At 37.7% G+C, this 26,904-nt stretch overlaps 1 protein-coding gene across 1 annotated transcript in view; it reads left to right on the forward strand.

The window, feature by feature from the left end:
- The window catches only part of CAND1 (cullin associated and neddylation dissociated 1), a 42,879-nt gene extending 32,077 nt beyond the window's left edge, over positions 1–10,802 (forward strand). The window contains exons 8-15 of the mRNA XM_068559911.1: positions 385–677; positions 2,229–2,370; positions 2,731–4,224; positions 5,349–5,444; positions 7,830–7,999; positions 8,078–8,242; positions 9,373–9,480; positions 10,244–10,802. Of these exons, the coding sequence (XP_068416012.1) occupies positions 385–677; positions 2,229–2,370; positions 2,731–4,224; positions 5,349–5,444; positions 7,830–7,999; positions 8,078–8,242; positions 9,373–9,480; positions 10,244–10,468 (2,693 nt within the window). The 3' untranslated portion in view covers positions 10,469–10,802. The remainder of the gene's footprint in view (positions 1–384; positions 678–2,228; positions 2,371–2,730; positions 4,225–5,348; positions 5,445–7,829; positions 8,000–8,077; positions 8,243–9,372; positions 9,481–10,243) is intronic.
- Positions 10,803–26,904: the final 16,102 nt, after the last annotated feature.

A 26,904-nucleotide genomic window follows, 5' to 3' on the forward strand; every position in this document is an offset into this window, starting at 1 on the left:
GAACCTTTTGAATTGAACTTCTATTCACGTTATTTTAAAAGGCTGGGACATTTATGACTTTACAAATATTTATAATCTGAAGAAGTTTCATGTGTTAATAAATGATCTTAAAGAGTTAATAAGCAGCTCATTGCCCATAAATAAGAAAATGTTGAACAAATTAAAAACACAATCAGATAATTTTTCTTTAGAGGTTTGTTTATGTGTAAATTTTTATAAGTAAATTCTGCCTCCGATTTAAGTACTAGTTCTTTTTAAACCTATCTATTGCTGTATATCTTAGTGGAAAGTTAGAAAACTGTCTTAGTTATGAATATCAGTTCACTTTCTATATTAAACTTTTCTTATGATTAATAGCCTGTTAACATTAAAACTTCTCTTTAGGGAGTGATGATGAATACAGTGACGATGATGACATGAGTTGGAAAGTGAGACGTGCAGCTGCTAAGTGCTTGGATGCTGTAGTTAGCACAAGGCATGAAATGCTTCCAGAATTCTACAAGACCGTCTCTCCTGCACTGATATCCAGATTTAAAGAGCGTGAAGAGAATGTAAAGGCAGATGTTTTTCATGCATACCTTTCTCTTTTGAAGCAAACTCGTCCTGTGCAAAGTTGGCTGTGTGACCCTGATGCAATGGAACAGGGAGAAACACCTTTAACAATGCTTCAGAGTCAGGTCAGTTGAAAAGTGTGTTTTAAAAGTCATGCTAGTAAATGTGATCTTTTAAAGTGGTGTTTTTATATGGAAATACGAGTTCCAGAATAGCTTTAGAGAAACAGTTCTGGGATATGTTTGTATAGTAGTTTATGGATGCTCATATTACATTACTTGTAAATAATTTATTCTGATTGAAGTTTTCTTGATTTTTCCTGGCTAAACAATATTAGCTTTAAGATTCAGTGAAGTAGTCTTTATCTTTGATTAATGGAGAAGTCTTAAGGCGGTGGAATTAGACTACTTGTGTTCATAGCTTCCTTCCCTCCTAATTTAGCTGTGTGATCTTGGACAAGTTATTTAGACATTTTATTAAGGCTTACTCTTCTCATTTGTAGTTAGGGTTTACGTAGAACTGTCTACCCAAGGTAGAGATGATATGATCTATGTAAACATACAATGAAGCCTGCTACATAGTATTTATATATACCAGCTATTGTTATTGATAAAATACATATTTTTTTCACTTGAGGACATCTTTTCTGAGACCCTAAATGTTAGCTCTATATAGCCCCCATTTGTTGAATATTTAGTACATGCTAGGTATTTTCCTATCTTACATGCAGTCTCTACAGCAGCCCTATGGGGTACATATTTGTCCATTTTTGTAGATTACAAAACAGATCTTGAGAGGGACTAAACAACTAAACCAGAGGAGGGGGATGTACATGCCATATCTATCTTGTTTTCAAGTAGTAAAAATTTTAAAAGTTTGTGGTGAACTTAAAGGTGAACACTGAAGATTAATTGTAGAAGAAAAAGATAAAGTGTATGGAGGACATAAGCAATTGACTAAGTATATGGAAAGCAGATAAAAATCACAGGAAATTTTGATGATGCTGTGGTGAATTAATTAGATAGATGTTTTCTTTTGCCTCTAGTTCTCTCACATCATTGTTCGATATGGTATGTGTCTGTATCCTGGCATCCATAAGATTTATTGGTAAATTCCCTGTTTAGTATTTACTGACTGACATTAGAAAGTTTAGAAGCAGATGTCTTTGAATCTTATTCCTGCCGCTTATAACTACATTTGAAGTGAGGTTGATTTCATTGTAACAGCCAACAAAAAGCAAACACAAGGACCCATTTAATGGTTTCTTTTCCATAATTTGTCTTTTTTCTTTAACTGCTTGTATGTGCTATTTCAGTTTCAAAAACCATTTATAAATTATGCTCCTAAAGTTTTGGTTGAAAATTATTTTAGATCTCTATTTAGTCTTGTGCATTTCATAAGTAAAATTAATCAAGGAAGACTTTTGTTGCTCTGTAGAAAGCTAATGATAGCTTTTCTCTGCTCTCTTATTTATCAGTATCAAGCTAATATAGTTTCAAGAGAACATATACAGTAGATGCAACAAAGTTTGTATTGTACAAATTGTTGACAGTTAGTGGAATTAGGAATTTGACCAAAAAAATTCTTCCATTTGTCCCCATCCCCTGTAATTTGTGTTAAGTGTACTGAGGAAGTAGCAATAGCTGAACCAGCTAATAAGCACTTGATAATTACAGGTTCCCAACATTGTTAAAGCTCTGCACAAACAGATGAAAGAAAAAAGTGTGAAGACCCGACAGTGTTGTTTTAACATGTTAACTGAACTGGTAAATGTATTACCTGGGGCCCTAACACAACACATTCCTGTACTTGTACCAGGTATGAAAGAAATAGTAAATCACTCTTGGGACTTATTATGGACTTTATTAAGACTTAGATAAGCTTAAATAATTGTTTCCTTGAAAAGGATAATTTGTGACAACTTTGCACATGGAACTAACTTTTTTGCAGAACCACTGAATACCTAAAGTTAAAAGTAAAAAGTTTAAAATCGTACCCTAAAATTTTTTACTTTAATATTTATCATAGCTTGTGGAATTTCAACTGCTTTAGAGAGGATATATAGTGGGAACTTTAGCAATCTTTTAGGGATTAGTTTTAAATTTTAAAACTAGCTTTAAATTCATAAAGGTGCCATGGATAAAAATACTGGATTTTTCTTTTTTGGTTGGGTTTTAGGAATCATTTTCTCACTGAATGATAAATCAAGCTCGTCAAATTTGAAGATTGATGCTTTGTCCTGTCTATATGTAATCCTCTGTAACCACTCTCCTCAAGTCTTCCATCCTCATGTTCAAGCTTTGGTCCCTCCAGTGGTGGCTTGTGTTGGAGATCCATTTTACAAGATTACATCTGAAGCGCTTCTTGTTACTCAACAGCTTGTCAAAGTAATTCGTCCTTTAGATCAGCCTTCCTCGTTTGATGCAACTCCTTACATCAAAGATCTATTTACCTGTACCATTAAGAGGTTAAAAGCAGCTGACATTGATCAGGAAGTCAAGGAAAGGGCTATTTCCTGTATGGGACAAATTATTTGCAACCTTGGAGACAATTTGGGCTCTGACTTGCCTAATACCCTTCAGATTTTCTTGGAGAGGCTGAAGAATGAGATTACGCGGTTAACTACAGTGAAGGCGTTGACACTGATTGCTGGGTCGCCTTTGAAGATAGATTTGAGGCCTGTCCTGGGAGAAGGGGTTCCTATCCTTGCTTCATTTCTCAGGAAAAACCAGAGAGCTTTGAAACTGGGTACCCTTTCTGCTCTAGATATTCTAATTAAAAACTATAGTGATAGCCTGACAGCTGCCATGATTGATGCAGTTCTAGATGAGCTCCCACCTCTTATCAGCGAAAGTGATATGCATGTTTCACAGATGGCTATCAGTTTTCTTACCACACTGGCAAAAGTGTATCCCTCCTCCCTTTCAAAGATAAGTGGATCCATTCTCAATGAACTTATTGGACTTGTTAGATCACCTTTATTGCAAGGGGGAGCTCTTAGCGCCATGCTGGACTTTTTCCAAGCTCTGGTTGTCACTGGAACAAATAATCTAGGATACATGGATTTGTTGCGCATGCTGACCGGTCCAGTTTATTCTCAGAGCACAGCTCTTACTCATAAGCAGTCTTATTATTCCATTGCCAAATGTGTAGCTGCTCTTACTCGAGCATGCCCTAAAGAAGGACCAGCTGTAGTGGGTCAGTTTATTCAAGATGTCAAGAACTCAAGGTCTACAGATTCTATTCGCCTCCTAGCTCTACTTTCTCTTGGAGAAGTTGGGCATCATATTGACTTAAGTGGGCAGCTGGAACTAAAATCTGTCATATTAGAAGCCTTCTCATCGCCTAGTGAAGAAGTCAAATCAGCTGCGTCCTATGCATTAGGCAGCATTAGTGTGGGCAACCTTCCTGAATATCTACCATTTGTCTTACAAGAAATAACCAGTCAACCCAAAAGGCAGTATCTACTGCTTCATTCCTTGAAGGAAATTATTAGCTCTGCATCAGTGGTGGGCCTTAAACCATATGTTGAAAACATCTGGGCCTTATTGCTAAAGCACTGTGAGTGTGCAGAAGAAGGAACCAGAAATGTTGTTGCTGAATGTCTAGGCAAACTCACTCTAATTGATCCAGAAACTCTCCTTCCACGGCTTAAGGGGTACTTAATATCAGGTGGGTACCTAGATTTTCTTATCTAAAGAATTTTTGTTTATTAGCAGTTGTTGCCTGGAAAGATGGGCCGAAGTTAAAACATTTCTGTATCTTGTTATATGTAGAACCTGTTGCCTTATGTTACGATATGGAGCCATATTCATACGACACCTTGTTGTTTAAAAGGATGAAGAGAGTGTAGTTAGATAATGATTAAATAAATCTGTTGTAGTTTCTAGTGTTTAATGTATTTTAATGTTACTCTTGTCTTAATGTGGGACAGATGTCTCTTGAATTAATATAGCCAGAGGAGCTTGCTAGAATTAATTACAGTACTAAAATTGGTGAACTAACCTGGTTCAAATGAAAGATTCAAGAAGAGTTTTCAGATTACCAGTGTCAACCCCTGTTGCCCAAGGAGAAGGTAATAAAGGCCATTCATTCTTAGAAATTGCTTTCGTTTTTAATAAAAAACTTGACAGTCATACAGGGGTTTAACCAGTTCCCTTTTGTGAGGGATAGATCCTCCACTGCTGGTCTCTCAGGCCGCCTCCTTCCTGGAAGAAATTGTTCCTTTCGAAATCTAATGGGATTATGTTTCATAAGATGAGTAAACTTTGCTTCATTAGTATCCTGGAAGTAATAAGAAATACCCCTCTTGACCAAAGAGAGGTTTTTTTTTTGTTTTATATTATTTTTGGCTGTATTGGGTCTTCATTGCTGTGCGTGGGCTTTCTCTAGTTGTGGCAAGCGGGGGCTACTCTTCGTTGCAGTGTGCGGGCTTCTCATTGTGGCGGCTTCTCTTGTTGCGGAGCACGGGCTCTAGGCACGTGGGCTTCAGTAGTTGTGGCACATGGGCTCAGTAGCTGTGGATTGCGGGCTCTAGAGCACAGGCTCAGTAGTTGTGGCGCACGGGCTTGATTGCTCCGCAGCATGTGGGATCTTCCCGGACCAGGGATCGAACCCGTGTCCCCTGCATTGGCAGGCAGATTCTCAACCACTGCGCCACCAGGGGAGCCCAACCAAAGAGAGTTTTAAGGAATTAAAGACCCTGGTGTTATTTGAAGTGGTTTGAAAATGATAAAGGTGTCCATGGATTTTAGTTGACTTAAATACCAATAGACTTACAATTTATTTTTAATTAGGCTCATCATATGCCCGAAGCTCAGTGGTTACAGCTGTGAAGTTTACTATTTCTGATCATCCACAGCCTATTGATCCACTATTAAAGAACTGCATAGGTAAGTGGAAATGAAGATGAACATACTGAATAACTAGTTAATAGTTAACTGTCAAAAACCGAATCATTTCAATAGCTAAATATATCACCAAGGAACTAAAATGCTTTTAAGGGTCTGGTAATTCTTGCATTAAAAAAATAATTTTGCAAATAGCTGGAATTAGTAAATATGCTAGGATGTCTTTAAAGTCAACTACACATTTGATAATCACATTTTGGGGATGACCTAAAGTAAACTAATGGGTAAAGGAAAAAGATACATGATCTATCTGACTAATCTGAAGTTCTTCCCAGCTGTAAATGAATCTCATTTGAGCTTCTGATGGCCCCAGTTCTTCGTTATTACTTGTATCCCTCCAGCTCCCAAGGGGATCTTTGGAGGCTTTTAAATTTAAGGTAGAAATTTAAGAATAAAAAAGATAATTCGTGTGGTAATTAGTTCTACCAACCTAAGAGGAGCTATCCAAGAAAGAAGAGGGCCATCTCTTTCTATGAAGACAAGAATTAGCTTTTAGTGTTATTTTTCATGATTTTGTAACTTCCCTGTGTTGTTTTCATCATCAGTTTTCCTAGAGCTTTTAGTAACCAAACTCTCTGGTGTTTTCTTGAGGACAGAAGAATGGGGATACCAGCAGAGAGGATAGAGGGATATGGCAAAGAAGCTTTGCAGTTTCATGCCATTTAAAAAACACAGTCTAAAAGAAAAGAACTACAGCAAAGGGTTACCAATTCAGAGTAAGGGGGACACGGGGGATAAATGGGTGCCAATGCTGAGACCTAGAGTTAATTCAAAGAAAGTCTCTATCAGAAGATTCTTGCCTTTGTTCCCCTCCTCTCTTTTTGCTTTGATATATTTACTCACATTTTTGTCATTGTACAAGATACAGCAAAGGAAGAGACCTGTGCCAGATCTTGAGAGACATCTTTCTAGGTTGACAACAGTCAACCAGTGTGCATCGTTGGTATAGTTATTCAGTCAGATGATTATCATTCTGTTTGTTTAAAATTGAAATTCCTAGACCACGTCACCATCTGTCTATCATAATAGCAATACTTTTTGTGCTTTACTGAAAGCAATTCACCATGATAGTACTTCTAAGCAAACAGAGGTGAGGAGGTTTAGTCTGGTACATTTAAATTCTTTTTGAACCCAAGCTACCTCTTAACCTTTTTTGTAGTCAGAACTTTCCTGGGTGGTCAGCCTTGAGTTTACCAACCTATGGTGTCTGAAGGGGTTTTTTTTTCCCTCCCATTTCTTCAAATTGCTGTTGTGATACATTTAAGTCTTCTCATACCTTTTTTCCCCTGTGTATTATAAAAGATTGCTTATGGTAGGGTTGAGATTACATAATGATGAGTAGCTCTGTGTGAATATCACATGTGTACCAGACACTGTGTTCAGTAATGTACGTATAAAATTCTCATTTTATAAACTGGGAAACTGAAGCTCTTGCCTACAGTAACTTGCCAGAAGTCGGTCATACAGTTGACAAGTGAAGCAGTGTGGATCACCGTCTGGATGACTCCAAAGGTCTTTGCGCTATAATTTCTTTCCCCCGTGTGGAAGAACAACCAGACTTATATCTGTGTTTAAAGTGGCTAGGTGCTTTCTTTAGCTTTTTGTCCTATGGTAGGTTTCAGTTTCCTCCTTTTTGTATCCTTAGACCTCTTACCTATTTCTTGTTAAAGGTAAAAATAGGCTTTTGGAGGCACATTTCTCCGTCATCTGATAAATTGTATACTTGTTAACAGTATTCCATCTTTATCAAGCAGTGGCTCTGTCTCCACCTTGCTTATCTTTTGAACGCAGGTTTTTAAATTTCACTTTGGGAATTTAAAATTTAAAGTAAATATAATGTAAACTTCATCTGAGCATAAATTTATTTGACTTGTCCACAGCTGTATCCCCACTGCCTCATGCCATAAATGCTCAATAAATGTTTTTTGAATGAGTGAAAAAAAGAAAATTCCACTTTTGTTGGTGCTTTTTTAGTGCGAGTACTAATTTTGAATTTTAAGGAGAATCATTCAAATTAGTAGTTCTTGTGGTTGCTGGCTCCGTCACTTTTCTGTGTCACCCACCTGTTAAATCAACTATCTTTAAAAGTAATGGGGAGCTTTTGGGGCTCTCACTCCGTACCTTTTGCATTTAAAGGTGCTGAGAATAGGTTTATCAATTAAGTCCACTCACATTCAGACGTAATAGTTTACCTGTTGTCAAAAGAAATTACATAGCTCACTTAGGATTTCATCATATTCCATGACCCACATTGAAGAAATAACAATAATACCAACAATAATAAACTATCAATTTAGGAAAATAATATAATGCATATTTTATTTTAAGCTTACCATAACTGTGTTGCCTTCTCTTTCAATTTTTCAGGTGATTTCCTAAAAACGTTGGAAGACCCAGATTTGAATGTAAGAAGAGTGGCCTTGGTCACATTCAACTCAGCAGCACATAATAAGCCATCATTAATAAGGGATCTTCTAGATACTGTTCTTCCACATCTTTATAATGAAACAAAAGTTAGAAAGGAGCTTATAAGAGAGGTAAGTTAGATTGCACTGTTTACCTAAGCTTGTCTTTTACTTTCTAGTATATCTACGTATTCTGTTCTATTTCAACAGGTAGAAATGGGTCCATTTAAGCATACAGTTGATGACGGCCTGGATATTAGAAAGGCAGCTTTTGAGTGTATGTACACACTTCTAGACAGTTGTCTGGATAGACTTGATATCTTTGAATTTCTAAATCATGTTGAGGATGGTTTGAAGGACCATTATGATATTAAGGTAAGATGTTTGTGCCTGTTTATAGAATGTTTTAGAAGAAGACTTTACTAGTGACTTTCACCTTTGTAATTTACTCTTGTTATTAAGTGAGAAAGATTGGTTTGCTTGTCATGATTTTAGTGTGTTATAAACTAATATGCAAAAGTAATAGTGTTGCAATGTGACATCGGTTGACAAACAGGAAAAATCCAGAAACCTTTTCATTGGAGGAGGAAGTCAATATCAAGAGTTTTGTTAAAGGATAAGAGGAAGAACTGTTTTCCGATACACAAAGCAATCTGTAGAAGCAACCATAGAGAAATTATACTGCTTCTTAGGTTTAGAGCATGAACTTTGTTCATAACTGCTTTTTGTTTTCCTATTTGCTTAAGTCCGTTTAAAATGTGAACTGTAAAAGGGTGATTTGAAAAATCTTTTTCTTTTACTCAGGACCTTTGATCAAGCAGGGCGAAAGTGGTAGTTGAGCAGTAATTCATCCATACTATCAGAACTCCAACTTTCATGTTTCCATAATGTAATATGGAATAACCTGACCCCTCCGGAACTCAGTGAAAAGAGCCCTGAAAGAATAGGATCCTTTTATTTCTACAGTTTATGGTCTAAGAGAAAAGATAATGGGTTGCTGGACTTTATATGGATTAATCTGAATAAGCAGGCTTTTTGTTTTGTTTTTTTAGTGAAGTTTGCAAAGACAATAGAAACTTCTTATAAAGCTTTTCTTCTAGTTCAATTATTTTCTTATTCACTGATTGTTCCATCTGGTGCACATGAGCTTTTTAAAAAATACTGAGTCTGTGGCCCTATCCCGATGAGTGAAGTAAAAATAGATATATTTGTAAAGCTCCCCAGCTGTAATGTGTGGTCAAGATTGAGAAGCACTTTTTTAGTTCTGTACTCTAGGACCGTGACCATCTATCAATCATGATAGATAAGGTAACGCTAGTACTTGTAGGTAAAATTCCCTAGACAAGATTTGAGGCAATTCTGTGTGATTCCAATGGCAGATTACATTAAAATGAAACTTAATGGTACAGGTTAGTCATTTTCCTTTCAAAAGCTTTGTCAGAATTTGGGATTTGTCTTTAGAAAATAATGCAAAATCTAAATTTTGTCTCTTTTATTCATAATAGATGCTAACATTTTTAATGTTGGTGAGACTCTCTACCCTTTGTCCAAGTGCAGTACTGCAGAGGTTGGACCGACTTGTTGAGCCATTACGTGCTACATGTACAACTAAGGTAATACTGATGTCATCGATTTAGGCCAGACTTAGTATGTTCAGGATCCCTAGTTGGTTCTATACTGTGGTTTTCCAAATTTAACTACGCTGGCACCCTTATGTAGCAGTTTGTTTCAAAGGTTAAATTATTATTCCTATTCCTCACTTCCTTCAAATGTGGATGTTTTAGAAAGCTTAGCACTGTTAAATGCTATTCTTAAAAGTTTGTTAAAACCATCTGACACATATTTTTAAAGTACTGATACGGGTTAAAGTGTGATAGGGCCACAAAGGAGGAGGAAATGTTTAATTCTGGTGGAGGAGGGGGTGGGGGGTCACAGAAGGCTTCATATGCACATGACAGCATTTAAAATGCACCTTGAGAAGTCAGGATTGTTTTAGGTCCAGAAGGTGAAACAGGACTTTTCATACAAAAATAATTATGTGAATTAAGGCACAGAGATGTCAGTACATGACATGTTTGAAGAATAATGAATAAACAAGGTAGCTAGAGGGGTAGTTTCTTGATGGAGGACAAAGTAGGACTTGCTAATAAGCAGATCCCACTCTTGGTTTTTATAATGGGCCTTGTATAGAATACTCCCTTGAAAGGAGATACATAGCTACTACTAAAAAGAAGTTTCAGAGCAGCTCTGCTTGAAGAATAATGTGCCTTTTGGATCTATGAAAGAGTAGCTTTGCTTTATTTATATGTGCTTAAGTTTTGTTTGTATAAGAACTGCCTTTTATAGCATGTAATATAAATTTACTCATTGTTACAGGTAAAAGCAAACTCAGTAAAGCAGGAGTTTGAAAAGCAAGATGAACTAAAGCGATCTGCCATGAGAGCAGTAGCAGCACTGCTGACCATTCCAGAAGCAGAGAAGAGTCCCCTGATGAGTGAATTCCAGTCACAGATCAGCTCTAACCCTGAGCTGGCAGCCATCTTTGAAAGTATCCAAAAAGATTCATCATCCACTAACTTGGAATCAATGGACACTAGTTAGATGTTGGTTCAACCTGGGGACCATTACATTGACCATATGATGCACTGAATTGACAGGTTAATCATAAGACATGGAAAGAGAAGTAAAGCTTCAAAATGTTCCACTTTTTTTTTTTTTTCCTTCATGGAGACAGTTTGACTTTCTTCCATTGTTGTTTTTGTAGCATTTATTTCAGAAATAACATATTTCCATAATCCAGAGGTTGTAAAACCACTAATGTTTTAGTGGTTAGGGCAACATTTAAAATGACATCTAAAAGTTAGGATTGATGGAGATAGGGTCCAGTATCTATTTACCCTGTAATGTTTAGGATTAAAATGTTAAAATTCTGTGACCATGAATTTTCTTTCTTTTATAAATTTTCTCTTATTTAAAAATCAAAAATTCTGCAAGACAAAAACCATGTTTCTTTTTCTTGTATAACTTTTTGTTTCAGCAACACAAATTGAGTTTTAGCTGGCAGACAGACAAGAATATCTGTGTAAGATTTGTTACATTTCGGAGGGGTTGGCAGTTTAAAAGAGATAATAAGGTATCATTTTTTTAGGTATGGGGATTAACAGTATCCCTGTTGCGCACACTAATTTTGCATGAGCAAGTTTACAAATATGTATTGTCTGTAAAGCAGCATGTGCAGATTATTCATAATACAAAAGTAAAAATAAGTATTACTGTATTAGTGCAATTTTCAGATATTTATTTTTGCACAGAAAACATATCTGGAGAGAAAGAGAGGAGTAAATTTTTGAAACTTTGGTTTTCTTAATGCCAGTGTGAATTTGCAGATGTTTTCAGCAAATCAAGTCATAATAACAATTCGCCACTTCTTTTTCTATTATAAATTTTCGTATACATTTAAAATTTGAATATTTAAGTAAGTACTCAGTTTTGCTCAGTAACCCATTTGTGTGCGTGTGTTTCCACTTAGAAATTCTTAAAGCCAGATTTTTCTTTCATTTCCTTTGGATCTCTACGTTCCTTATCAAAAGAGTCAAATAACTATATGCTTTTGAATTTTACTTTTAGGACAATTCTGAAGCTGGCCATCACAGGTTTGTTAGCTAGTAATAGTATTTTCTTTCAGTTGAGTTAGATTTTCCCCCTTTCTTGTAGAGCTCACTTACATGTTGTATTCGGTAAGCGTTGACTACTTTTCCTGATTCAAGGGTCTGTGCTTGGGGGAACAGTACCTTATATTGTAGTTGAAATTTTATTTAACATATCCTTCAGTGAGCTCATTTCACACTGTAGCCTCTTCCTTCAAATTTGTGGTGCTCCTGTAACAGTAAGAACTAATTTCTGAAATAAAAGACATCTCCTAATGCTGTGCAAACATAGTTTACATGTATTGAAGGAGGCAGTTGTTAAATTGAGTGACCAATTTTAAGCATTCAGATATTTGAAAACTGCACCCTTTATTTTTGAAACTGTGAATTAGAAATATTTTTCCTGCTGTATTACTTAACCTGCTTTAACATCCAAATATGCGGTGATTTTAATTGGTGGTAACATACTGTGGTTATTAGATTAACAGCTTGACTTCAGATATTCAGATGATAATGCATAAGACATCATTACCAGTAAGGATTTTGATTAGGACATGGACATGGACCGTTACATGAAGTTGGTGCCATTTCAGAATGTGGCAGGTGATAATCATACCATAATTTGCATAAAACTGTAATAGAAATTTATTTTGAGATGTTGGTATATTATGTACTATGCATTACCGTGATATAGATGTTGTGGATATATTTAAGTATTTGGTTACGTGGTTTCACAATAAATTACAATACTGCAGGCTCTAGGACCATATAGGAGACTGACATGCATATGTTGTGTGAATGTCTTAGTTAAGTGTCCGAAGTTAAATCCAAATACTTTTCATGTATTTTTGATTTCTCCATTCTGTAACTTCTAAAATGCTTACAGTTTTTTTTTTTTTTTTTTGAGTCTTGCAAAATGGCTAACTTTTCTAATATAGCTGAAATTCTATCTTCTAACAGAAGAAAGATTCTGCTCTTTTCTAGTAGTAGATATGGATTTAGTGTTTATATATGTATAATATATATTATATGTATATATTCACATGTATAACAAAATTAGTAAAAGTAGAATACTCAGATTTTAAATGCTGAGTCATACTGATTAACTTCATACTTCTAGTGGTAATGTCCTGATATTGGAATGGAAGTTGCAAGGTGTGGCGCTCAGTCATAATCTGCCACTCATACTGCTTACTGGTCTTTAAAATATTATTAGGAAGTTCTGCTTAGCAATTCTGCATATGTAGGTTCCTCAGGAGATCTACAATAGTAAGAGAACAGCTGCTCTCTGATTTTCTTGAGAATGTTTAAATTGTTTAGATCTACCCAATTTCTTTTTAAAGAAAGCTCGGTATGGGGTTGTGTTTTTAGGTTAGGTTATTTTATGAAACTAAGGTAGAAAGGAAATTCGGTATGGCAAAGCCTAAACTAAAAATTTAAAATCAGCACTGAATGATTTTTTTAAATGTGGCCATGTATTCATTAATGAATCTAAATCTGCTTAACCCCTGGGAATTAGAATTCTTAAAAAACTGGAGTATGGAGACTTCAACAAATGTTTGAATATTTATATAATTTTTATGTAACCATAAGTAACCAAATCATGGGTTTTTTTACACTTTTGTTGGGTAAATGGTAAAGAAATAACATATGGGCATATCTAATTTAACCAGTTTTAAGGGATGTTCTGATATCTTTATATCTAGCTCAGTCTCAGATATATGAATATGATTATATAGGCATGATTGAAGCTTAAAATGATGAAATATACAAAATCCTCAGTCACTGAAAAATTCAGTTAACTGGTTAACTAATAAACCTTGTAAGGTGTGTTTAGCCACATGTCGAAGTATGTAGTAATACTTGACAATTTTTTAGAAGTTGAAATAACATTTTCTGCCCAAATCAAAAATTTTACCAAAAGTTTCAGTTGTTAAAATTAACTGCCAATCTCTAGATAAATTATGCTTAGTAAATATTTTGATATTAAAGAGCTTAAAAATTTCAGTAAATGTTGATTCTAGCTCTATCTTAAATACTGAATCCCAATTTTCAAACTACTGCCACCCCAGATTCACATCTGTTTTTGAAATCTTAATTAATCCTCTGTGAAATGGAAAATGGACAAGAACAACAGTTCATTTTACTGTTTGGGGAAAGGATATTCTGGTTTTAACTGGTTTTCTTCCAGTTAATTAAGTAAAACTCCTCTGATGCCTTCGGCTGCAAAATGCAACACACTGGAAGTATTACGTGGCAAGCTGCCAAAATCTCACCAGCTATGGCCATTTTCTTAAGAAACATGTACAATGAAATTACATATTTTCCCTTTACAATACAGTAAGTTGCTTATTTTCCTATTAATACTAGAAAAATAGGACTTTGTGAACACCTACACTGTAATTTAGGACAAGAGTTACCAACAACATGTTTTTGGCTCTTTGTAACAACTTTGAAAGTTAGCACTTTTCATAAAAACCAACTTCAATTAAAACGAAGGGGAGTATTGCAGATAATTTTACTTTGTTAGACTCTGTAATGTTAATGTGTCAGAGTGCTTTTTTAGTAGAGGGAGTCTCAATACCCTGACCTCTTTGTACTTTTTAGTTCTGATAAGTGATTATCAGTGATTTTGGCAAATTGAATTGTTTCACTTAAGTCTTAGATGAGACAAAGCTATCTGTGAACTGAAATTCTTTCTCGATTAGGATGTATTGGAATTAGTGTGTTTAGCCATTATCAGTAAATAATGGCTGATGCACACTGCGTGATTTTATTCTAGAATGCTCTCTCACTCACAAGAAAAATCTGAAGAACTGTATTTTAGAACTGGTTAATATATGATAACCATGATAACCTCATGATTTAGTAGCCCGTAATAATCCTGTTACTTTGAAAAACTATTTTACTTGTTTCATAGACATTTCACTTTTAATATAAACCCAACTGCTTACTTAGGTAAGAGCAGCTAAATGTGTGTGATGGTATTTTACTGTAATCCTAATGTAGTATTTTTAAGACACCAAATGTGTACTTTACTTGGAGTCCTTACCATCCATGAACTAAATTAGGCTTTCCTAAAAGGTCTGGAAATAAACACCTAGTTTCTTATTCTAGAAATAAAACCCATGCTTTCCTCCAGACTTTAGACTTAAGTAGGAAAACGCATGTTCTTTTTAGATCAGGATTTCTCAACCTAGCACTATGACATTTTGGACTGAATAATTCTGTCATGGCGGCTGCCCTGTGCATTGTAAGATAATAACATCCCTCGCCTCTACCCACTTAGATACCAGTAGTACCATCACCACCCCCAGTTGTGACAACCAAAATTGTCTCCAGATATTGCCAAATGTCCCCAGTGGAGTAGGGGAAGAGGGAGAGAGTACAAAATTGCCCCAGTTAAGAACCACTACTCTAGAGAGCTTTTTCTTGTTTCTTGTTAGTAGGTAAAACCAACTGAGATTCTATATATGCAGAAGTTTTCAGACAGAATTTAGTGTCGGTTCTTCATCTTCCTAACTAAATTTAAGTACTGTTTTTAACCTGTTTTCTTCCTCCAGTTAATTAGAACTATCATGATTTAGTGAAAATAGGTTTCTATTCTATATATTACCTCCTCTGATTTAAATGGATGGTCTTTATTAAATCCCTTAACATTTTTTTTTTTTTTCTGGCTATAAAATGCTTTCTCTTACTTAAAGAAATATGAGTATAAAGGGGGCTTCTACTACACAGGGGAATATGAGGCAATGTGAGTGCTTTGCAATTGGTGTACTATATAAAAAGGCAACTAGTACATTTTACTTGAATTCTTAAAAAAGAATAAGTGGATTTTCAAAATTACTCATTTACATTCTCTTCAAGAGAACAGTTTGTTCCTTAATTTACTTTCTTGAACTAAAGACTTGCTTTCAGTACAGGTAATTTCCTGTTTAGCTGTAATATTTAAAGACATGCCAAATAGTGATGGGGGGGGGTATTAGGTATTATTTCAAAACTATATATTTGAACTTTGAAAGTAAATTGTAAAAGTAAAGGTGACTCTGGCAGATTTTTACTATTTTTCTAGGATTAGTTGATGTTTAGAGACAATAAAATCCTTCTTATGAATCTTGATAACCACCCACGAGATTTTAAAGACTGAATGGTGGTAGGCAAGTGGCAGAAAAACTTATCACAAATCAAATTGCTTACTCTTTGAAACAAGACCATTGAATGAGTCATCTTTCAAGCTTCTGAACCATTTTAGTCCCACTTAGCAGAATTGGCATAAACAAAAATAAAAGTTAATTTCCTTTTACATGATTTTTTTTTTTTTTTGAAGTATTAATGAGGCTGATTGGTCAGCAGTTTTAGTAAGTTCAGAATGCTGAGCTTGGAAACCTTGGAAAATCATAGTCTTTAAAACCTACATTTAAAAGACTTTGAAATTTGTTTCAGCATCAGTTGCCCTCTGAAGTAGAGTCAAGCATTGTCAGATGACCACGTGTGTATGAGAGGCCCCCCTGCTAATGTGCATTGCTGTAGCCCCTGCTCACAGTGCTCTACGTGTCAAGCTTTCTGTAAAACTACTACCGTGCCTCCATCCTTGTAAACGGATCAAAGGCAAAGCTAATTACCTTTTTCCCTCCTTCCTTCGGTGCCTCTCTACTCTTTAGTACTATGTGCTTAACACTGGGGACAGTATGGGGGAAACACTACATAATTACTATTAAGTAGTGTTTCAATAGGGGAAATACTGTTAGGGCTCTGTATGATTTGTGGCACAGATTCCTGGTCTGGGGATCAGGACAAGCCTAAGCCAAGGATGTCGTGTGCTCCATGTAGTGGGAACAGAATTAGCAAAAGCATAGAGACAAGAGGTCATGCTGTATTCAGAAGCTGAATATGGCTGTAGTCTGGAATATGAGGGAGAACAGTAAGAAGCTAGGAAGGGCAGATTATAGAGGGCCTTGTAAACATTTTGGATTTAATTTCAGGGATGATGGCAAGCCTAGAAATACTTAAAAGCCAGTCATGTGATCAGATTTGTAATTTTGAAAGATGAGCTGCCGTATAGAGAATGGACTGGAAGGAAGGAAGGACATTTGTTGGTGAGTTCGGATGTTAATGGAATAATATATGTCAAAGGGAATGTTGTGCTGAACCAGTGTAGATTCGGAGGGGAAGTCAGGGTGTTTGAGAGAAAACTGACGGGACAACAATTGATTGGATGTTGGAAGTACGGACAATTATGCTGCAATACATACGGTCCCCCAAATAGGTGGTTTAGAATACATTATTCTACATAGCCATGGTGGATAGCATGGGGGTCTGCTTCCCACCTCACTGGGACCCTGGATAACGAAGCTGCCACTGGGAATGTGGTCAGTTGCTGTGGCAGAGGGAAAGTGAGAAGTGAGTCACATCTGTCACACAGTGCTTTTGCTTGACAATGACACACACCACTGCTGATCACATTTTGGTGGCCAAGAAGTCTTATGGTCATACCTAACAGCTGAACACTCATTCACGAGGCATTGGTAAGAATAGTCAGCTCAGTTGAGCTGTGGAGCGGTCCTTTTTTGAGAGGCGAAATGTGGGCAGAAGAGTTAGGTCACGTTGCACACCCCACTGCAAACAACTCAAAATTAGATGTTCCCACCTATTCTTACAAGTTCTTTTCAACCACCCTGCCACTGAGTTTCTCCTAAGCTCCTTCTCCACTCACTGTCTGGCTCCTCTCCTTCCTTCATCTTTTCTTTCTTCCGTACCCTCCACAACCATCCTCACACCTTCCAGAGTAACAATCAAATTTTGTTAGCAACTTTTTAAGCTGTGGCACCCAGGGCCATGGGAAGTGGCTCATCTACCTCAAGCATTTCCCCCCACCCCGAGTTCAGCTGTATTTTTCCAAACAAAAACAGTCTCCTAAAAGTGCCAGCAATTTTGATATTTTCTGAAATGTACTTATGTAGGTATCATTCAATATTCCAACCCCATAATTCTTGCTTTTATCAACGTTTATCTCTGCTATTTCGACCAACCACTCTGAAGGCTACAAGCTAAGATACTTTCATCCAGAGCTGTTTGAAACTCTAATATCCTACTCTAACTATAACATCAAGTTCTGCCCTCACTTGCTCTCAACTGATTTTTGACCTCACAGAGTCCTGTGATCGATATTTCCCACCATTTTCTCTCAGTTTCTGTCAGCCTTCTGTCATTACCTAATCTGGATCTCCTGGTTTTTGTAAATGATTTATGCATAAAATTACTTGTCCTTTTACTGCATCTAGGGATGCTCCCTCTCTCACTCCCTAAATCTTGCTTTAAGTGTTACGCTTAAGCCTGCCTCCACACCCAGTGGGCTGCCATTAACATCATTTTGTCAATAAAATTAAGGCCATCGCTCTTGTCCCTCCACCTAAGAATCTCCTATCCATTCCCATCCTCATGTCCTCATCTCAGAGGCTGAGTTGGTTGTTCTTTGCTCAAGTCCAACCTTCCTCCCAGAGCCCAGCTTCCTCTAGCCTCTCCCAGGTTTTGGTTAAATTGGTCCTCCGTCTCTTCCCTTTATCCTCAATACCACTTCCCCTAGTTCCATCCGCTGAACTCTCAAAGATACATTGAAGTCTCGTCTAAAAAGACAAAAAAAAAATTTTTTATTGCATCTTCCACAAGATGTCATCTCTCTGTAGAGAATTAGATATGCTTTCCCAATTTCTTGCCTTCTTTTCACTTCTTAACCTATTCTAATCTGGCTCTCATCCCTCTGTAGGTGGTCATAGCAAACCAATTTCAGTGAAGTCCTTTATGCCAAAACGGCCTTCAGTCTTTTTCTTACTTGAACTCATTGATATCAATACTGCTGGATCACTCCCTCCATGAGACTACCTGTTGCCTTAGCTTCTAGGATGTTACCGTCTAGGGGCTTCCTTATACCTGTGAGACCACTGCATCTTAGTTTCCCTTAAATATTGTTCACTAGGGCCTTCAGTTCACATGTCTTCTCATTTATAATCCTTCCTGGATCATCTCATCCATTTCTCATGGTTTACATGTTGATTTCTAAATCTGTATACCCAGCTCAGTCCAGTATTTCAGACTATGATATCAAACCACTTGCTGGACACACCATAAATATATCCCAAACACAGCATAGCTAGAGCTGAACTCAGCATCTTCCCCTGGTTTTTCCCTGTCTCTATGTCTTTGCTGATGACACCCCATTTACCCAATCACTCAAGCTGGAAATCTTAACACAAATTTGGAGGCAGAAACTGTAAATAGCAAAGAACACAGACACGTCTGCTGCCAGACATCGTCTGGGTTTGAATCTCGGCTCAATATTAGCTATTTGACTTGGGTAAATTACTTAGCCTCAGTTTCTTCGTCTAAAACATGGGGATAAACGTAGTAGCTACCTCATAGGATAATTGTGAGGATTAAATAGGAATACTTGTAAAGCACTTAAAACTGCCTGGTACATAGTTTGTGCTATATAATTGTTAGCTCTTGTTAACATTCTGCCCATTTTATTTCCTAAATATTTCTCATGTCCATCTCCAGTACTCTTCTGGTTCAAGACCTCATTTCCTCGCCTATTGACTGGACTACTACAGATGCCTCCTAGCTGGTATTTAGGTTCATTCATCCAGGAAGCTAATTTATTAAGTACTTTGCTAGGTCCTGCCAGACCTGCAAAGCCAGACCTGAGAGGCCATACCTGACATAAAGAAGTGTGCCGGTTTCCAGGAGAGACCTGACATAGGAAGCACCATAGAGTTCTACTGTATGAGAAGTATATTCAGGAGACAGAGTAGGTGACAATGGAATATATGATCCATTCTACATTGGTGGGGCAGGAAAGGTTCTTGGAAGAGATGAAATGTCTTGAGATAAGAGGTATTCTACCTTAGAACGGTTGTTTTCAAATGCTTGCGCAGGGCCCAATAATTCGCTTTTTTTTTTTTTTTTTTAACGTTCCCAGGTCCTGATGCCTTCCCAGACCACACTTTGGGACCCGCTGCCTTAGGATACCCAGAGAGCATGCATTCCCAGGTCCTCTCAACTGCCAAAACGATGGTCTTGACCATTTCATACCCTTGCACTACATCCTTCAATGGCTCCTTTTTGCCTGTAGGGCAAGTACAAGCTCTAGATCTGGCTACTGTTTGCTCCTCTAGCCTCAGCATCTGTCACACCTAAGACTGACCTTTGTCCTCGGGCAAGAGTGAAATATTTTCCTCAGCCACCATGCTGCTCCTAACCTTTATACCTTTGCTCAGGTTATACCGTTTGCCTGGAATATCTTGCTTTTTCTTCCCTTTACGTAGCTGGCTACTATCTTGTAAGCTGAGTCAAGGATTTCAAAAGCCTCCCATGATGCCAGGTGACAAGAAGGACATAACCTAGGGGCCAACTCCCATCTTTAAAGCCTGTCCCCTTTTCATGCATGTAATATAGTCCAATTTCTTTAAAAAGCACCTCTCTGTTAACATTGTACAGATATTGCTGAGTGGGGGAGGGTAGGTGGGAAGAGCTGACTGGTCCAACTGTTCACAGACAGCCCTTGAAGTAAAACTGAGTACTGCCAGCAACCCTGTCCCTCTCTGTACCTAATGTCTCACAGGTTGGAGTCCTTTCTGGGGCTTGGCTGGACTAAAAGGATCCCTGCTTTTCTGGTTTGTGACTTCTCTAATGCCTCCTGCTTCTTGTCTTCTAGGAATCTGTCAGAATTTTTGAACTACGTGGGCCTTCCCTTCTGCTCTCTATATTATTTTGGATTTATTTCCATTTATAGATGTTTACTGTCATTTCAGTAAAATTTGGAGACTGAATAAATAGCACACTAAATTTGTCTGCCATCTTGGAGCTTCTGTTATTTTTTGATCTTCTCTAATGCTTTAATGAGAAACATTATAATATGGTTGTTAAGAGTTCAGGCTCTAAACCTGGGTTCAATCCTACCACTTCTCAGCTGTGGGACTTTGGGCAAATTGTTAACGTCTTTAGATCTGTTCTCTCATCTGTAAAATGCAGTTGTATGCACCAGCCTCAAAGAATTAAGAAGGTTAACACACATACACACAATAAAGAGGATGGTACATAGTAAGCACTCAAATATATCTGGAAAAATATATTAATTCTTGAATGACTGACTATAGGAGCTTAATAGTCCACTCAGATTTTTCCTATGTTATTCTCAATGATTAATTTGGCTTTTTCTAGAGGGGAGAGAGGGATGTTATGAAATGTACATTGAAAGAAACTTTTTACCCGATATTTTGAGAATGCTAGGATGACTCAATGTTAGAAACTATCAGCATAAACTTATATTAGTAAACTAAAATAGTAAAACTATGAAGAAGGGTTATCAAAAACCAATAAATAGTATCCTAAATGGTGAAACATTCAGCTAATTTGATTTAAAGCCAGACGCTAGACTGCCAGCATTATATGCCATGTCTTGGAAGTTTTCAAAAAACAAAACAAAAGGTAATGAATGACATGAATTAGAAGAGGTACAGGAGGGCAGTCCAAGATGGCAACACAAGAAAATCATGGACTTAGCTCCTCCCACTGACACGCCAAGTCTACAGCTACCTATGGAACAATTTCCTCTGAAAAAGACCTGAAAACTAGCGGAGCAGCTCCTTCACATGGGCAAATGAGAAAAGGGTCACGTTGAGGTGGGTAGGAGAGGCTGAGACGTAGTCTAGCCATCAACCCTATCCCTGGTATGGTGACCTACAGTGCGGAGGGAACTCAAACCTGGAGCTCTTCCCTGGGCCACCCCACATGAGGCACCCCAACTTTTAAAGACCTGCACCTGAGACAAGCCCCCAAAACACCTGGCTTTGAAAACCAAAGGGGCTTCACGAGACACAAAGGGCTGTCGTGAACAGAATCACTCGCCTCAGGGCCCAGCGAAAAGGCAGCTGTTTGAAAGTGCCTAAACTTGATGTGAAAGAGAATCATTAGCTAATCTTAAAGCAACCACCAGAGGGGCAGGGGCCTGCAGGGATACTTTTCCAGGGACAGAGGCCCTGGCAGGTGCCGTATTTTTTTTCTTTTTCCTCAGTGGGTGCCATCCTCGCCTTCTCCCTCTGGCCCGCTCCATGGCACCAGTATCTCCCAGAAGGGAGCCTTTACACATGTCTGGTGCCCCAGTTTTTGTGGCTGGAACCCAGAGAATGCCCCTGATCACCTGGCTCTGGAGGCCAGGGTGGGGCTTGCATTCCTGAGTCCCTTGAGACTGTGACAATCGAAGAGACAGTTCTTGGAAAACTACCATCCCCAGGGCACTCTGCAGACTGAAAAACACCCTGTCTTTCTGAGAAAGAGGCCCAAGGGGCAGGCTTCTGGGCTGACACTTCTAGAGGCCAAAGAGGTGCTCTCAGGGAACAGAGGCTGGTAGACCCAATCTTTGTGCTTTACCTTGGCCTTGCTTCGTCTCCCAAAATTCAGCTTAGGCCCTTATCTGGTGCCCTCAGTTTTGCAGCTGCTGCCCTGGGACACCTCTGCACGGCCCGGCTCTGGTGGCCAGCAGGGCTTATGCTCGTAGGTCCCACGGAACGGTAACAAACAGAGAGAGAATTCTTCAAAAGCTACCATCCTCATGGCACAGCATGAAGCAAAGGATCCAGGGGTTCAGTCTTTCTGTGAAGGAGGCCTATAAGCTAATCATCATGACTGCAGCCTGAGGGGCAGGCTTCTAATTGAACGCACATCAAAGGGCTGACTGTAAAGCTTTCCTGAGACCTTGGAAGGTGAGCGCTATCTTTGTACTCTCCCTCTGCCCGGCTCCAGAGCACAAGCATCTCTTGGAGGGGAGCCCTCACACATGTCTGATGCCCTGGTTTTTATGGCAGGGGCCTGGTCTGTGTGGCTGCCGCCCAGGAGCCACCCTTTGAACAGCTGGATCTGGTGGGCAAGGGGGTTGGTATTCCTGGGTCTCATGGGGACTGCACAGTCAGAGAGATAGCGCTTGTCAGAGCACTGCACAGGTGGCAGACTGAAACACACCCCTAGGCTTTCTGTGAAAGGGGCCCATTGGCTTGTCCTAGAGTTTTGACCTGAGGGGCAGACTTCAGGTTTGACAGACATCTAGAGGTCTACAGAGGTGCTCTCAGGGAACGTAGGGCGGGGGATGCCATCTTTGCACTCTCCCTCTGCCTTGCTACAGCTCACCAGTATCTCTCAGAAAGAAGCTTATCTACTCACCTGGGGCCCCAATTTAGGTGACTGTAGCCCAGGGCCCACTTCCAGATTGCCTGGTCTTGTGGCCAGGAGGGCTTACACTTGTGGTCTCACAGGACTGTATTTATTTGCATACTTTAAAAGCTGCTGCCTGAGTGTCTGGCTTCCAATCAGCCTGAACCTAGGTGCTGACTGAGAACCCTACCCTTTTAGCACGTCCACAAGTGGCAGTGATTAAAAATAAAATAGACTGCTTGGACAATCACAAAGGCTCTAGAGACAACCAAGAGCTAAGGTGAGGTTGAATAAGTTCAACTAATACATATGACCACTCCTTCAAGACTGGGAGCGATGGCTGTTTCATCTAATACATAGAAACCAAAACAGAGACTCAAGAAAAATGAGGACATAGAGGAATATGTTCTAAATGAAATAACAAGATAAAACCTGGGTGTGGGGGGAACCCTTATGATACAGAGATAAGTAATTTACCTGATAAAGAGTTCAAAGTAATGGTCATAAATATGCTCACTGAACATGGGAGAAAAATGGATGAACACAGTGAGAAATTCAGCAAAAGACAGAAAATAAGTATCAAAGAGAAGTCACAGAGCTGAAGAATACGATAACTGAACTGAAAAATATGCTAGAGGGACCAATACAGGCTAGCTGAAGCAGAGGAAAGGATTAGTCAACTTGAAAACAGGGCATTGGAATTTACCTAATCAGAGCAGCAAAAGGAAAAAAGAATGAAAAAGTGAAGATAGCTTAAGGAACTTATGGGACAACATTAAATGGACTAATATTCATATTATAAGGGCCCCAGAATGAGAAGAGAGAAAAGGACAGAAAACTTATTCGAAAAAATAATGGCTGAAAGCTTCCTTGACCTGGGGAAGGAAACAGACATCTAGATCCAGGAAGCCCAGGGAGTTCCAAATAAGCTGAACCCAAAGAAACTCACATCAAGACACATTATAATTAAAATGTCAAAAGTTAAAGACAAGGAGAAAATATTAAACTGCAAGGGAAAAACTACTTGTTACATACAAGGGACCCCTCATAACAATGAGCAGATTTTTCACCAGAAACTTTGTAGGCCATAAGGGATTGACATGATACACTCAAAGTGCTTAAAGAAAAAAATCCTTCTAAGCAAGAATACTCTACCCCACAAAGTTATAATTCAGAAGTGAAGGAGAGAGTTTTTCAGACAAGTGAGGGCAAAGGAATTCATCACCACTAAACCAACCTTATAAATGTTAAAAGGACTTTAAGCTCAAGAGCACTAATTAGTAACAAGCAAACATATATGACAGTATAAATTTCACTGATAAAGGTAAATAAATATATAAAGCTAGCATTAAGGTTAAAAGACAAAAGTAGTAAAATAACTATAATTACAAAATCAGATAAGGAATACACAAGATAAAATAATGTAAAATGTAACATTGAAAACAAAATGTGGAGGGGGAATAAAAATGTAGAGCTTTAGAATGCATTCAAACTTAAAATAGACTGTTTTAAATACAGGTTATATGTAAGCCTCATGGTAATCACAAAGCAAAAACCTATGGCAGATACGCAAAAGAGAAAGGAATCTAAGCATACCACTAAAGAAAGTCATCAAACCACAGAAGAAGAGAGCAGGAGAAGAACAAAGGAACACAGAGGAATTACAAAACACCCAGAAAACAGTTATTAACAAAATAGGTATAAGCACATACCATCAATAATTAAATATAAGTGAACTAAATTCTTCAAAAGATTAAGCAGCTGAATGGATTTTTAGAAAACCTGTCTACATGCTGCCTCCAATAGATTCACTTCAGATTTAACAACATACACAGACTGAAAGTGAAGAAATAGAAAAAGGTGTTCCATGCAAACGGAAACCAAAAGAAAGCTGAGATAGCTATAATTATCAGACAAAATAGACCTTAAAACAAAGACTCTAATAAGAGACAAAGAAGGACATTATATAATGATAAAGTGTCAATCCAGCAAGAGGATATAAAATTTGGAATATTTATGCACCCAACCTAGGAGCACCTAAATATACGAAGCAAATATTAACAGAACTGAAGAGAGAAAAAGGCAATAATGGTAGGGAACTTTAATATTCCATTTATATCAATGGATAGATCATCAAGCTATAAAATCAATAAGGAAACATCAGCCTGAAATGACATGTTAGACCAGATGACCAGGTTAGACCAGGTTTCTATGTATGTATTTTCTTGCCATACATAGAAAATCCCACCCCAAAGCAGCAGAATACACATTTTTCTCAAGTGCACATGGAATATTTTCCAAGATAGATTATATGTTAGGCCACAAAAAGTGTAAATAAATTTAAGAATATTGAAATAATATCAGACATCTTTTTCAACCACAACGGTATGAAAGCAGAAATTACACAAAGGAAACTAGAAAATTAACAAATAAGTAGAGATTAAATGACATGCTCTTGAACAACCAATGGGTCAAAGAAGAAATAAGAAATTTAAAAAATACTTTAAGGCAAATGAAAATGAAACTAAAACATACCAAAATTTATGGGATACAGCAAAAGCAGTTCTAAAAGGGAAGTTCATAGCAATAAATGTCTACCTCAAGAAACAAGTCTCAAATAAACAACCTAGTTTTACACCTCAAGAAACTAGAAAAAGAAAAACAAATGAAGCCCAGAGTTAGTAGAAGGAAGGAAATAAAGCTTAGAGCAGAAATAAATGACATAGAGACTAAAAAGACAATAGAAAGGCTCAGTGAAACTAAGAGCTGTTTCTTTGAAAATAGAAAAACAAAACTGACAAACCTTTAGCTAGACTAACCAAGAAAAAAAGAACTGAAAATCAGAATTGAAAGAGATGTTACAATGGATACCACAGAAATACAAAGAACCATAAGAGACTACTATGAACAATTATATGCCAATAAATTGGACAACCAAGGAGAAATAAATTCCCAGAAACATACAATGTCTAAAGACTAAATCATGATGAAATAGGAAATCTGAATCAACTGATAGTAAGGAGACTGAATCAGTAATCAAAAACCTACCAGTAAACACAAGTCCAGGATCAGATAGCTTCCCTGGTAAATTCTACAACACAATTAATTAATACAAATTAATACAAATTCTTCTCAAACTCTTCCAAAAAAAAAAAAAAAAAAAGAAGAGGTGGGGCTTCCCTGGTGGCGCAGTGGTTGAGAATCCGCCTGCCAATGCACGGGACACGGGTTCGAGCCCTGGTCTGGGAAGATCCTACATGCCGCGGAGCGACTAGGCCCGTGAGCCACAACTACTGAGCCTGCGTGTCTGGAGCCTGTGCTCCCAACAAGAGAGGCCGCGACGGTGAGAGGCCCGCGCACTGCAATGAAGAGTGGCCCCCGCTCGCTGCAACCAGAGGAGGCCCTCGCACAGAAACGGAGACCCAACACAGCCATAAATAAATAAATAAATAAATAAATTTTAAAAAATAAGAAAAGATGACTACTATCTTAAAAAAAAAAAAAAAAAAAAAAAGAAGCGGGAACTCTTCCAAACTCATTTTATGAGGCCAGAATTACCCTGGATCCAAAACCAGACAAGGATGCCACGAGGAAAGAAAATTACAGGCCAGTATTCCTGATGAACATAGATTTAAAAACTCTCAGCAAAATATTAGCAAACCAAATTTGACAGTACATTAAAAGGATCATACACCATGATCAACTGGGATTTATCCCAGGGATACAACAATGGTTCTACATCAGCAAGTCAGTCAATGTGATATGCCACATTAACAAAATGAAAGATAAAAGTCAGATGATCATCTCAATAGATGCAGAAAAAGTATTTAACAAAATTCAACATCCATTTATGATAAAAACTCTCAACAAAACAGGTGTAGAGGGAATGTAACTCAACATAATAAAGGCCATATATAACAAGCCCATAGCTAACATCATATTCAGCAACAAAAAGCTGAAAGCTTTTCCTCTAAGATCAGGGACAAGACAAGGATGCTCACTCTCACCACTTTTACTCAACACAGTATTGGAATTCCTAGCCAGAGCCATTAGGCACAAAAAATAAAAGGCATCCAAATTGGAAAGGAAAAAGTAAAACTGCACTATTTGCAGATGACACGATATTATATGTAGAAACCATAAAGACTCCACCAAAAAACTGTTAAAATAAACATATTCAATAAAATT

Source organism: Eschrichtius robustus, chromosome 13, assembly GCF_028021215.1.
Source record: "Eschrichtius robustus isolate mEscRob2 chromosome 13, mEscRob2.pri, whole genome shotgun sequence".
Taxonomy (NCBI): Eukaryota; Metazoa; Chordata; class Mammalia; order Artiodactyla; family Eschrichtiidae; genus Eschrichtius; species Eschrichtius robustus.